The sequence below is a fragment of the Neolamprologus brichardi genome, chromosome 6 (assembly GCF_056152115.1).
Source record: "Neolamprologus brichardi isolate AB-2024 chromosome 6, ASM5615211v1, whole genome shotgun sequence".
Classification (NCBI taxonomy): domain Eukaryota; kingdom Metazoa; phylum Chordata; class Actinopteri; order Cichliformes; family Cichlidae; genus Neolamprologus; species Neolamprologus brichardi.
In genome coordinates, this window is record NC_142109.1 from 8885757 (window position 1) to 8900000 (window position 14244).

Here is a 14244-nt window from a genome sequence, read left to right on the forward strand (position 1 = left end):
TACTCAGAGGATCATGTTACCTTTGTGCGAGGGGTTCTAGTGTTAACAAACACTTAAACACTTATACCTAACAAAGTAGCTGGTGAGTGGATTTTTGATGGTATGTAATAACTATGGTCATCGATGTTTTCAGTTTTGTAGTCTAACAAATCAGTATGTGTGGAAAAGTTTTCTTCCTTACAGTTAGCATCTGCTTTGGCAAGGCCTGCAGTGCTGGCTGATGACTGCAGGTCCAACTAATTTTGCAGAAGGAACAAGTAAAATTAACATTTTTGCTGCCGTTGGACCTATGAAGAAAATTGTCATTTAAGGTCCATCTGCTAAAAATGAACAAAATTAGATTGTTGTTCATATAAATTTGTACCTGATTTAACACGGATGAAAGTTCATTCACTAAGGGAGTGGTCAGCTGTCGGTGTCATTTGAGGTTTAAGGACACACTGGATGGCTTCAAGGCCAGTCTAGAGCAGTCTCTCAGCTGAATTCACTTTTGCCTTGTATGGCCATGGCCTTGGTTTCTCAGTTCTAGATTTGGACTGAACACTGCGCCACTGCGACATCCAGCATTCGTTCTCTATAACAACAAGACTTTTTATCCAGGCTATCTGCTAGATGTAACCCAGATTACTGCTTAACATCAAGTCTAAAAATCCTCTATTACCTTTTTTTTCGTTCAGAAAATGGAAGACGAAATTGTTGCCGTTGTCATAGATAATGGGTCCGGTATGTGCAAAGTTGGCTTTGCAGGAAATGATGCTCCAAATGCTGTGTTCCCCTCCATTGTTGGACGCCCCAGACATATTCCTCAAGAGTACTTTATAAACCTCAAATACCCTGTAAATTTTGTAACAATTGTTTTTTCTTTGTTGCCCAGGGTGTAATGATTGGTATAAGCCACAAAGACAGCTTTGTGGGTGACGAGGCACAGAACAAAAGAGGAATCCTGACTCTCAAGTACCCCATTGAGCACGGTATTGTTACCAACTGGGATGACATGGAGATGCTCTGGCATCACATGTTTTACAATGAGCTGAGAGTTGCCCCTGAGGAGCACCCAGTCCTCCTCACAGAGGCCCCCCTGAACCCCAAGATAAACAGGGAAAGGATGGCACAGGTAATGAGGGCTGACACCAGTTTCCTCCTACTCCTTCAACCTACCTTAAACTAATTTGTTTTTGCCTTTGCAGATGCTTTGGGTTTCTATCTTTGCACTGTGATGCATCAGGAATGATGAGCTGCAGCATGGGTGCTGCTGTTTATAAATTAGACCCATCAGACTTTAGCTGAAGTAGAAAACAAATGTTTAACTACACTGGTGTCTGCGTGAAGCAACTGTTAATAGCAGTGCAAATTACTGCACTCAGACTTATACAGTCAGTATAGCAAAAGAGTCATTCTATTACAGTATTCATGCTGTTGTTTCTGTATGACTAAACACATATGGTACATTTCATCTCAGACCACATTTTCTATTCAACCATCTCCTATGATGAATTTTATGATTTTATGGTACAAAAATTAGATTTATTTATATGATTGTTGTGAAAATTTATCTTCATATATCAACTACTTTTCAAGATGCACTACCCATCAAAAGAACACGCCAATTTTTCCAGCTTTTTATTGAAAATTATGTAGTTTAATGTCTCATTGCACTCTGAAATGAAAGCTACAAATAAGCAATTGCAGTTAAAAAATAAATCATGGAATCAATTTATAGACCAAAATGTATTCTTAACTTTTTACTTATCAAAGTAGCCACCTTTAGCAGATATAACAGCTGAACATGTGGCATTCTTTCTACAATAGAATCAAATACTGTTCAGAAAGTTCTTCCCATATCTTTTGCAAAAGTACCGATAAATGTGTGGCACTTGTAGGTGGCTTTGCTTTCACTCTTCAGTCCAGTTTATCCCAAACCAGCTCAAGAGGGTTTAAGTCTGGAGACTGTGCTGGAGACCATGTTTTCAAGCTTAGCATCTTGTTCTTTTTTCCTGAGGGAGTTCTGGCATAGCTTGGACTTAAGCTTACTGTAGCTTACTTATGCTTATTGTAGGATGAACCCATGACCAACTAGGTACATAGCAGAGGGTATTGCATAGTGCTACAGAATGCTGTGGTAATCATTTTGGTTAGGCTGGCTCTTACTCTATACAAGTCATCAACCCTGGATCCAGCTAAACGACCCCAGAACATCCTACTTCCTCCTCCATGTTTGACAGTTCATGCCACACACTGTGGAATCATCCTTTCACCTACTCAACGGTGTACAAAGATATTGTGTGATGAACCAAAGATTTCAAATTTTGATTCAGTCAATAATACCTTCTTCCAGTCTTCAGTAGTCCAATGGTGGTGTTTCATGGCCCAGGCAAGCCTCTTTTGTCTTATTCTGATGTCTTAGCAGTGGCTTTCTTGCTGCAATTCGTCCTATCAAACCTGCAGCTCAGTCTTCTCTTCAAAGTTGAAACTGAGACTTGCTTACTATGACGACCATTGAGCTGTGATTGAAGCTGTTGTCCTGTGAGCTGCCTATCATGCAAGCTGTGAACTCGTATCCTCTCACTCAGTTTCGGCTTTGAGTCTCCCAGACCTCTTCCTATCAGAAATTGCCAAAGTTTCTGAGTGCCTTTTGATGGTGAAGACTTTGCGGTCTACGTGGCCGGGTTCTCCAAAAACCTAGAAGGCTGGAAATGCGAGGCTGTGAAATGGGACGGTCTAGCCTTCAGATCTGCTGTCCCGGTGGAGTTTCCTTGTTATCTAAAATATAACAGGACATTGGAGTAAATTCTCTGCCGTCTCACACTTTTGTGTAATCAGTTTTCTGTTTAACATTTATTCAGCTGTGTGAAAACTATAACTTTAATCTCAGCCAAACCAATTTACTCAGGAACAAATAAAACACTGAGAAAAAAAACCCAAACAATAACAAGTTATCTAAGTGACTTATGTATCATGTATAATCTGAGTAGCGATAGACAGCGCAGGATCTGAAAACGATGTTCCAGGAGTCCAGTGTTCTTGCTGGCTCTAGTGAGCCTTGATCACCTGGTCAGCTATCGAGCTGGTGGGTAACAGACATCTCCGAAATCATCATAGCACTTTTATAAATATGTGATGTCCTGATAAACTGAGCCGATATTTGAAGTTGCCACACATACATTCTCACCTGAAAATATGTTAAAATTTTGTGACCCAGAAAGAGTAATATTTCAAACTCTTTAGCTGCGCTCCTCTGACATTGCCATGTTTGAAAAGTGTTTTTTAATATCATAAAAACATTATATATAGTAATTTTTTTTATTGAAAAGAGTAATAAGAGTAATATTACAACTAAGCAGCTGTCACCATTGTTGGAAACTGGAATTGACTGGGCTGCACTTTGAATTCTGGGCCATGAAGGATACACCTGACCCATCCTTTAGATTTGGGGAGATGAAGGACACATTTCTCATTTAGAGCAGTCTTCGAATTGGGACAGCCTTCATCGCTGTGACGTAATCGGCCTTTAAATAGGGTCTCTGAAGGATGCAGCCCTTGAATTGAGACACAGCTTTTTACTTTCTTTTCAATTTCTCTGTAGGAAAGACCTGCATTTTTAAGTGTGTTGATGGTCTTTATTCCATTGTTAATTGTCTTTTCTCATCATTTTTGTAGCAACACACTACGTTCTGAAGTACAGTACTGTTCAGCTGATGCTAACGAGGGTATGGTACCATAGTGTAATAATAATAATAGTAATAATATGGCAGATTTTTGGAAAGAGGTGAAAGCTCTTAATAACTGTAAACCATCTCTACCATCAACTGTTGAAGGTGTTTCTGGGGCAGATAACATTGCAGCATTATGGAGACAGCATTACAGTGCGTTGTTTAACTGTATAAAAAGTGATCCATATGAGGACAATCTTGACATGAGTAATGACACAATAAGTGTAAGGACACATGAAGTATATGAAGCCATTCATAGGTTGTCTGATAATAAAGCTTCTGGTTTGGATCACATCACTGCAGAACATTTAAAACATGCTAGTTTAAGGCTAGCTCCTCTTTTAGCACTCTGTTTCACTGGGTTTATGATTCATGGCATATTACCAGACTCAATGCTGTGTATTTTACTGGTACCAGTTATGAAGGACAAAGCTGCAAAAGTGAGCTGTTTGGATAATTACAGGCCAATTGCACTAGCCAGTATTTTATCTAAGGTGTTAGAAAGAATCTTGTTTGACAGAGTTAGTGTGTTCATCTCTTCTCTGGATGATCAGTTTGGCTTCAAACCAAAGCACGGCACTGACATGTGCATATATGCACTCAAGGAAATAGTCAGTTTGTATAGGGCTAAAAATTCATCTGTCCTCATGTGTTTCATTGATGCCTCTAAGGCTTTTGATCGAGTGAACCACAGAAAACTTTTTGATAAACTGAAGAGACGGGGAGTTCCTCAATACATCGTGAGGATTCTCTCTTACTGGTACGCTCATCAGAACATGCAGGTTAAATGGGGAAGCAGTATTTCTGCCCCCTTTGGTGTCAGCAATGGTGTCAGACAGGGTGGGATTTTGTCTCCAATTTTATTTAATTTATATGTTGATGATTTGTCCATACAGCTGAGAGCCTGTAACACTGGGTGTATGTTAGGTAAAACATTGATAAATCATCTTATGTATGCAGATGACCTGGTTGTTTTTAGTCCAAGCAGTGCTGGATTACAGGATCTTCTTAATGTCTGTACTGAATATGGTGTGCAATATGACATTGAGTACAATGCTGCTAAAAGTGCTGTTTTGATATGTAGAACCAAGCAGGATAAACAGCTAAATTTCCCTTTGTTTAAACTGGCACACAAAACTCTTGAAGTTTATAAAAAGGTGAAATACCTCGGTCACTTTATTACTGAGCAAATGAATGATGATGATGACATGTACAGACAACGATGCAAGCTCTATGTGCAGGCAAATACTATTGCACGCAAATTCAGCTTTTGTTCACTTCCAGTTAAAGTGGCTTCGTTTAAAGCGTATTGCACACCGCTATATACTGCCCCCTTGTGGTCATCCTACAAACAATGTAGCATGCTGAAGCTGCATGTTGCATATAATGATGCGATGAGAATCCTTTGCAGGATACCTAGAAGGGGTAGTGCCAGCCAGATGTTTGTAGCTGTGGGTGTTTGGACTTTTAAAGCACTTTTAAGAAAGTTAATGTTCAATTTTAGAGAACGACTGGATGGTTCGAGTAACAGTATAATTTTAGCACTTACAGATCCGACAGTGAGTGGTTCCCGTTACTCATCCAGTCTGAGAAAGCACTGGTTAAAGTGTTTGTGTATTTATTGATTTATTTTAAGTAATTGTGTTTTATGTATATTATGGTTTTATATTTTTACAAATGCTTTATATACTTATATATATTTAATGGTTTATACCTTGTGTTGGGGGGGGGGGGGGGGGGGGTGTCTCTGTCTTGTTTTTATGGACATGAAGTCTGCCAATAAAGATTGATTGATTGATTGATAGTGTGTTCCAACACCGTTTTTTTGTTTTGTTTTGTTTTGGTAATCCGGAAAAGTTGGAACACCTGTAAGAATTAGTAGCACCAGCTTTCAAGGCTTGATCAACCTCCGTTGCTGCAAACTGTCATGGTTGGTGCTGTGTGGCAGGCAGGATGTAGGACCCAAACGCAGGACACTCAGACGGAGGAATAAACTCAAAATGACAGCCTTTATTGCTGGGAAACATTAAACACACACATTAAGCATTAAATACAAAACTAAACAAGAAACTGGAAAAAAGAAACTTCAACTAGAAACCAAAACCAAAACCTTGAACATGAAAACTAGGACCAAACTGGACTCAAGAAACTAAGAAACATGAACTAGCGAAACGTCCCAGGAACTTAAACTAAATCAGAAACATGAGAGAAACACAGCAGTGAAAATGTACAACATGACACAGAACAAGGAAAACAAAGAGCTTAAATACAAGAGGCAGAAACGGGGGAAATAGGAAACAGGAGGGAACACAGCTGAGCCTAATCAGACATAACGAGACCAAAGGGATGCAAAACATTAACAAAGGACACAGACTGTCAAAGTAAAAGAGGAAACATTAGACAATTCACAAAGACGCAGACTAGACAGTAAGATGTGGAAACATGACAGACCTGGAAACAGAGGAAACATGAAGCACAGAGACAAAAACTAACCAGACGTGAAACACAGAGAAGGTACAGAAAACTGAAACTAGAAGCTAGAAAAAAGCAGCAAATTTAACATGAACAGAAAAACATGAACAGAAAAAAAAAATATTAGATATGTGAAGCTAAAATTTCAGAACAATTATTATGAATTATTATATGTTGCACACTTGGATTAAAAGGAATTGAAACCAGTGTAGCTTCGTGAGTCCGCCTTTATCTTCTGTACATATATAGACATGGTTCATGGTTACACGTTTGCACATAGTCTCACACAGCTCTTGTTGGGCACACTGCATTATGGTGAGTGGCCTGACATATTTACGCCTGCTAGAGCTGCTTATTTCAGGAGATACTGCCTCTTGTGGTGTAACGGAGGAATAACTACCCTTCCAGCACTATGTCTCATTAGAGACTGGGTTACACATTATTTTACAACAAATAAAGAAAATAACATATTTGAACAATCAGAACATTTTAACCAAACATTGTAAATAAAAGATTTGGGGGAGTGTCTTGTTTTTGTCAGTAATGCCTTTCTTACCCTTACATATAAACGTTAACATTTTCCACCATACAATATATGCAAATTGGAGATAGTTGAGGACAATAATTGTTTGGTTTGAGACAGAAGGACCAATATGAGCTTATTTCAGAGTACTTTGGCTTTTAGTTTCACTGATGACCTCTTTTCTCCTGTAGGCCATGTTTGAGACCTTCAACACTCCTGCCATGTATGTGGCCATCCAGGCAGTGCTGTCCCTGTACGCCTCTGGTCGTACCACTGGTATTGTCATGGACTCCGGTGACGGTGTCTCCCACACTGTGCCCATCTATGAAGGCTACGCTCTGCCCCATGCCATCCTCAGATTGGACCTGGCTGGCAGGGACCTCACAGACTACTTTGGTAAAATCCTCACTGAGAGGGGCCACAACTTTACCACTACAGGTGAGCACATGGACACAGTCAAGAGAAGATGTGTAAAACTAGGAAAAAATTTAAAAATCACAATAAAAAGTTGGGGGGGTTCTTGTCTCACAGCTGAGCGTGAGATTGTGCGTGACATTAAGGAGAATCTGTGCTATGTTGCACTGGACTTTGAGAGAGAGATTGAAAGAGCTGCCTGCTCTTTGTCATTGGATAAGAAGTATGAGCTGCCTGATGGACAGGTCATCACTATTGGGAATGAGAGGTTCCGTTGCTCAGAGGCTCTCTTCCAGCCCACATTCCTTGGTAAGCAGCATCAGCTTTAAGACAGATTTCTGTGATTTGTAAAAAGTAGTCCTTAGCAAGGCTAACCTTAACCCCTAACTTTCCAACTCTCCACAGGTATGGAGTCTTGTGGTATCCATGAAACTACCTTTAACAGCATCATGAAGTGTGACGTGGACATCCGTAAGGACCTGTACGCCAACACTGTGCTGTCTGGAGGTACCACCATGTACCCTGGCATTGCTGACCGCATGCAGAAGGAGATCACTTCACTGGCTCCCAAAAACCTAAAAATCAAGGTAAAGTTATTGCTTCTTATATACTCTTTCGTACTCACTCTTTTTTTTAAAGGTGCTTCACTTTCACACGAACAAGGTAATTAACACTGTGCTGAATTTGTATGTCTGGCAGAATGTAAGTGCACTTCCTAAAAGTCTTCAATGCTGAACCCTCTTCATCTCTGCCCTTGCAGATTATTGCTCCCCCAGAGAGGAAGTACTCTGTATGGATTGGAGGCTCCATCCTGGCTTCTCTGTCCACCTTCCAGGACATGTGGATCAGCAAGCAGGAGTACGATGAGTCCGGCGCCAGCATTGTCCACAGAAAGTGCTTCTAGATAGACTGCCCTCAACCTACCAAAGCACACACTGCTACAAACCCCATAGTGACTGGCTCTGCATGCATGTCTACACCACCAGAATGATGTATGCCAAGCCTACACCTCTTCCATTTTAATTCATCACTCTGGGTATGGCACCATGCTCCCTGATGGGGAGAAATTCTTCCGCCTGAATTTATTTCCGAAATTAAGCCCATTGATATTGGAAAAGTTTGTTATATAACACTCAGTACATTAGTAAATTTATAAATCAAGCAAAATTCTATTACTTTTTTTGTTCTGCCTAATTTGCACAACTTCTGTTTTTTGCTTCACTATTACTTTATTATTACACATATGCTTTCACACTAATGCTCTTATTAACTATGAGTGTTCTTCCCAGTGAAATCTGGAAAATCTACATCATACAGATTGAACAATTTTATAATATAGTGAAATGCAGAGATTGGGTTAAGCTTCGTGAAGATGTATTTGACAAATTTTGCGGTGTAAAACACAACATTGAACACTGAATGAAAGTTAACAAGAAAACAAAGTATGCACTGGAAGAGGTCATCAATCTTGAGACAAAATGCCATGGCTGCTCATTTGAATTGTCCAGCATCAACTTAGACATAAATTGAAGAAGGTTTATGCAGCACATCCATATCCATCCAGCTAACAAAGACACACAAACTCTGAAATCAGCAACCAATCACATTCCAGATGTGTGTTCACAAAGCACAATGAGTGATGTAGACTTCAGATAAATTGTTGTTATTCCCTTGCACTATTTTTCTGAGCGGCGCAGCCTGCCCTGTGTGGAAAACACCAGGGCGGAGTAGAGAGGCATCTCCTCTGAGTACTTTGCTAGTTTTATTCATAGCCATCTGCTACAATGAATGGAGGGAAAGACTTTATCTTATTTTTCTGCAAATATTGATTTATAAAGATGAATTAATAGCACAATGTAAAGGTAAAAGCCATGCCCTAATGACTTAATTTTGTTTTATGTATTAGTATTTTTTATCAGCAGACTTTTCTTTTTCTTAGAGATGCACTGTATTTAGGTGATTAATGAGGGTTTCTTTTATTTTAATGCAAATAATTAATTAATAATTTACATTTCTGTAATAAAAACATCTTTGTCAATAAAATCAGTGAATAACTGTGGTAAATAATCGTGATCTTAGTATTGGACAAAATATTCATGATTGCCATTTTGGCAATCAAGTGCAAGCATCAGTGGTGCTCAGCATGTAGAAATATAGGTGACCAGCTAAATAAAGCTCGCTTTTCGTTCAAACACAACTCTACTCTCCGCATCTGCATCTGAGTTGTGAAATCAACACAATCGGCGCACCCCGCCGTGACACTATAGATAAATGTATAATTGCTATTTTGGGTGGCTGTAGCTCAGGTGGTAGAGCAGGTCACCTACTAACCAGAAGATTGGTGATTCTATATCTGTCTTTAAAAAAATTAATGTCTGCCTTAAGCATTTATACTAATAAAGCTATGCAGAATACAGATACACCATTTATCTATTCTTTTTTTACTGCTCATCTGGAGCTGGGCTTCAGCAGCCTAAGAAGAGAAATTCCTGCCTCCTACCTCTCAGCCACTCCTCTAGCTGATCACTGAGACATTCCCAAGCAGATCTGTAACGTCTCCAGTCCCGGGTCTACCCTGGGGCCACGTCCCAGCCTCACACCAGGTTATTTTTTTTTCAGGTAATGTTTTTTGTTTGTATCAAATGTTCCAAAAGGCATCATCAGCAGTGGGATTATTAGCAGAAATTAGATGTGGCATGCTCTAATTGGCTCAAGCTTCTTGTGTCAGACAGTCTCCAGTCTTCAGATAGATTAGTTGTAAAGAAGAAAAAACAAATAAGCCATGGCATAGATGTTTTAAAGGCAGAAACTATCCATACAGGCCAAAAACTTTTTGTGCCATGTAAATGTATGTGAAAGCATATAAATATGCTTTAAAGTACTGTTGAGTTGAACAGTTTCACCTGTTTGTCTGTGGGGATTGTCTGCCCTCAGGTGGCCACTATGGGAATTGAAGGAAGCCGTTTAGGCCAGATTGTAGTCTTTGTTTGGATCACGGAGACAGGTAACTCATTTGCCACCATTTGATGTTTTAACAACAGAAATGTTACCCTTATAATTATTGTTGAAATGAACTATGCAGTTGTCTGAGTGAAGTAACAAGCCCAGTAGGATGTGTACTGTATGTGTGTGTGTTTTTTCTCTTTTAAACAGATGCTCTGATAAACCTCACTTGTTGTCACTTTTTACTAGGAAAGAAGAGCATGTTAAAGACTTCAGCTCGAATCAGTTAAACATATGGTGTTGTTAAAGCTTATAAAGTTACCAAGAAGTCCCTTGAAATCTTTGCAAAATAAAACACTTGGCTATGGAAGGACTGGGATCATAGAAGAGGGGGACATACTTTTTGGCTGTCACAGACTGATAAAATGTGTAAGACTGGAGTACGACAGAGAGTGGTTCCAAAGAGGAGATGGATTTTGGTACACTCTAAATCCAACCACAAACCTCCAGAAGATAACGAAGGTGCGCAAAACAGTTACGTAACAAAACAGTTATATAACTAAAACGTATTTTTCTCTTTAGTGTCATCATTTTGTTTACCAATTTCAATTTTATTAAAGGAAGATCGGAATTATTTATCTAGCAGACAATCATTTGCATTAGTGACTTGAACTACATAAATAAAAGATGTTTTACTGATTTTGCTTTAAATTGATATTAAAATGTATTCACTTTACTTTCAAAACGATACAATAGCGGGGTTTTTCCAACATTCTAGGTTTATGCCACGAATATAGATCAGTAATGAGCAGCACACCGACGAATGAAAAGAAACTATCTGCTTTGGCGGAGGAGTCGCGCGTTCCTTTGCAGAACACAACAAAGTTGCGGTTCCTCGTGAGCGCGCTTTAGGGGACTGGGATACAATTATTGTCAGAGGTACTGCTTTGGCCTAATACCTATTAGAACTACACCTAACAGAGCCACACCTGTGCCGCTATATTTACAGAATACAGTCAGAACATTTCCTGCAAAAGATAACTTATACAGCTGAGATTTTATATTAAAAGGTTATATGGAGACAAAACATTAAACTGTGGAGCATTCCATTGGCATTTCAGTTTGCCAGAATTTTTTTCGTTACAGAGCAGAGTCTGCATTTTAACCACGTGGACCGAGAAATATGAGCAAGTCTCACATATGTCACTGATCATGCTGTTTATGTAGAAAGAAAGAAAGAAAGAAAGAAAGAAAGAAAGAAAGAAAGAAAGAAAGAAAGAAAGAAAATAGTTTTTAAGAAGGAAGAAATTAGTCACATGGATTACTCTGTCACGGTGACAGAACGAATAGAAGTGTTTAGGTGGTTCAGTAGCATTTTGTAAGTCTGTTTCGTTTTATAAATACAGAATACAGATGATGATACAGTGTGTGTGTGTGTGTGTGTGTGTGTGTGTGTGTGTGTGTGTGTGTGTGTTAAAGCTGAATAATTACATTTAAAAGCCAAATACAAAAATAAAATTCCAGTTTCCAGTGGACCGAGCAGATTAAAATGAGTCATTTCTCCCCTCCTGTTTTTTAAGTTAAATATCATGGTCAGCACTGACAGCTGTTCCTATAGTTCCTGATCTGCTGCATTAAAATTAAGTCTATGTTCTTTATTTTCCTTTGCGATGTTGAAATGCTGGTGCTAGAGCTCGTTTGATAACGAACGTGCTTAACTCAAGCTGAACAGCTCATTTGACTCTCTTAGGTGCAAATGTAATGATAACATGCATGCTGGAATAGGGCCTGAAGTCTACGTTTCTGTGTATCCATGTTTTGTAACTCCCCGTTTTATTTTGATAGCATCTTGTCTCATGTGCGCTATATTTCGTTTTCCTTCCACTGTCTTGTCTTACCTTATTGGTTTCATCTGTGTCCCCTGGCGTTGCCTGGTCTTTTCCCGATTGCCATGTGTGTATTTTGGCTGTAGCCTCTGTCTCTGCTCAGTTCTCTGTGGCGTTTGTCCGCACTTGTTGTACCTTGTGAATTTTTTGTTTATTTTTTTGCGGTTTAAATTGACTTTTGTTACCGGCTGTCCTTTGGATTATCTGCTCTCCGAAATAAAGGTTCGTTTTTTTGCTTATTTTACTCTGTTTCACTATTTTACTGATTTTTTAGTCTGTTTTGGGGCCACGTTCTTCCACAACACAATAGACTTGCAAGGTTCTTGTGCATGCTCTCAGCATATAGCTCTGCACACCTGCGCACATATCTAAAGACGGGTTGTGTAGTTGTGGTAAGTTTGTTGCAGCTGTTTGAAATCTCTTTTGTCCCTGGAGCAGAGACGGTACATAATTTTGTTTCACGCTGTAAGGTTTCACTGAACCCGATACTATAATGCCAGTTCAACATACAGGATAGTTTTCCATTACCTGGATTGACTTTCCCTGACATTGGAAATTGGGATGAGCAGTTACACGAAGCTGGTTATCAGTTCGCCAAATTAACCCAGAGTGTCTCCTGCGCGTTCACATGAAATGGTGTTGTTGGCAGTATCTGACCAATCTGAAATGGCTGTTTCACAGATCATAAGTATTTTTCGCCCCACAGTAAACAATTTCTGTGAGTGATGGTGATTAAAATTTAAGAAAATAATAAATAAATAATAAATATTTAGTAAAATATAACGCTGTAAAAAGGACAAAAGATGAATTCTGCGTCAAACTGTTAATCTGGTGATTTAGGGCACAAAAATAAACATTTTAATGCAGTTAATTCTTATTATTGTCACTGAGTGCGTGCTCAGTGCTGCTTTTTCCCTTAAGGCGATGTCTGCACATTAGAGCTCTGTAACTTTAAACTGGCATTTAAACATTTAAGCCTACTCTACTTAAATGTTTAAATGGACTGTGCCAAAGTCTAATAACGCAAAACGCTTTAATTTGTCGCAGATCAGATTGAAATATATTTTATTGGTTGGACAGGTGTTCTTAGTGCTGTTCTGCAATCCCAGTAGAAAGAAAGAAAAACAATGAATACATGCACATTCCCGTGGTAATTCGACACGCAGTTTGCAGCTCATTTGGTGGTTTGAGTATGGTACGGCTTAACAAGCTGCACAACACATTCTCCTTGCAGAGTGGCGCACTTTAAAAAAACGAAGTGAAGATCCAACCGATTTAAAACCGAAACTCTCGTATTGTTCTGCGATACTACAATCTACCCAATACCAAGTAAATACAAGTATTGCCAGTACTGCCGATACGTTTAACTTATAAAGGCAGAGTGTAGAGAGAGTTCATCAATTTGCTAAATTCTGAATTTTAATGAACACTGAATCACTGTGATTTTTACTTTCCGCAATAATCCGTGAACACAACAAGACACACCTTTCAGCTTTTTCATGTATTTTGAAACACTTTGTTGTTCTTGGGTTTTATTGGAGACCTGGACAGTAAATGTGTCTGGCTTTAAAGCACTTTGGGTCAGTTTATGTTGTTTAAATGTGTTCCATGATAAAATAACCTAACAGTCAACACAAAAAGGTGCGCATATTCACATTAACATTTATCATAGTTCATGTTAAAGGTATATTATTTCATTTCCAATAAAATAATGTTTTCAACACAAATAGCCGGGCTGAATATATTATCTGAATACAGTCTATAAGTAATCATATTACTTTAGCAGGCATTGGACTGCTAAAGTAACAGCTATGATAACGAATAACAATTTAATCCTTTTTACTGTAGATCCAGCATCAGTCATGGCTGAAACATTACTGTAGCAGGCTTTATGTCGCTGGTTCACCCAACACAACACAGAGGTGTTCAGTTTGTAGCAAATCCATTTTAATATTCCTTCAAATTTCAGCCATCACTTCACTTCACTCTCCACACACACACACACACACACACACACACACACACATCATCTTGGTCCTGACATTCTAATGTTTTAAATGACAGGGGAGGCAAGCAAGATTAGCCAAATAACCACAGCTCCGTTAACCAGCCTCCCCCCAGCACTGCCCCTTAACCAACTGTACCCCCCACCCACCCACATTCCTTCATCCTCTCTTCATTTCTTTTGCTGCTTTTCTAGGACAAAGTTGTGTTGTTCATGGTCTTTCATATCTTTATATAAGTTCATAGGATTGCCAAAGTAGAAAACTTCCTTCTAGCAGGCATCGTTGTTTGC

General features: G+C 39.1%; 1 protein-coding gene across 2 annotated transcripts; it reads left to right on the top strand.

Moving 5' to 3' along the window:
- Positions 1-680: 680 nt before the first annotated feature.
- LOC102783233 (actin, cytoplasmic 2-like) lies at positions 681-8023 on the top strand. Of its 2 annotated transcripts, none has more exons than XM_087841615.1 (6): positions 681-804; positions 876-1114; positions 6897-7143; positions 7237-7428; positions 7525-7706; positions 7880-8023. In XM_087841615.1, the coding sequence occupies exons 1-6, from the start codon at positions 681-683 to the stop codon at positions 8021-8023; spliced, it is 1128 nt and encodes a 375-aa protein (XP_087697741.1). The 2 variants fall into 2 exon arrangements, with proteins under 2 accessions (XP_087697741.1, XP_087697742.1); XM_087841616.1 differs by having other exon boundaries at positions 681-797; positions 872-1114.
- Positions 8024-14244: the final 6221 nt, after the last annotated feature.

Bases quoted from the DNA above. Each gene is read 5' to 3' on its own strand.
- LOC102783233 (XM_087841615.1), top strand. From the start codon at position 681: ATGGAAGACGAAATTGTTGCCGTTGTCATAGATAATGGGTCCGGTATG. The intron at 1,115-6,896 runs GTAATGAGGGCT...TTTCTCCTGTAG, and splicing joins ACAGGGAAAGGATGGCACAG to GCCATGTTTGAGACCTTCAA. The intron at 7,429-7,524 runs GTAAGCAGCATC...AACTCTCCACAG, and splicing joins CTTCCAGCCCACATTCCTTG to GTATGGAGTCTTGTGGTATC.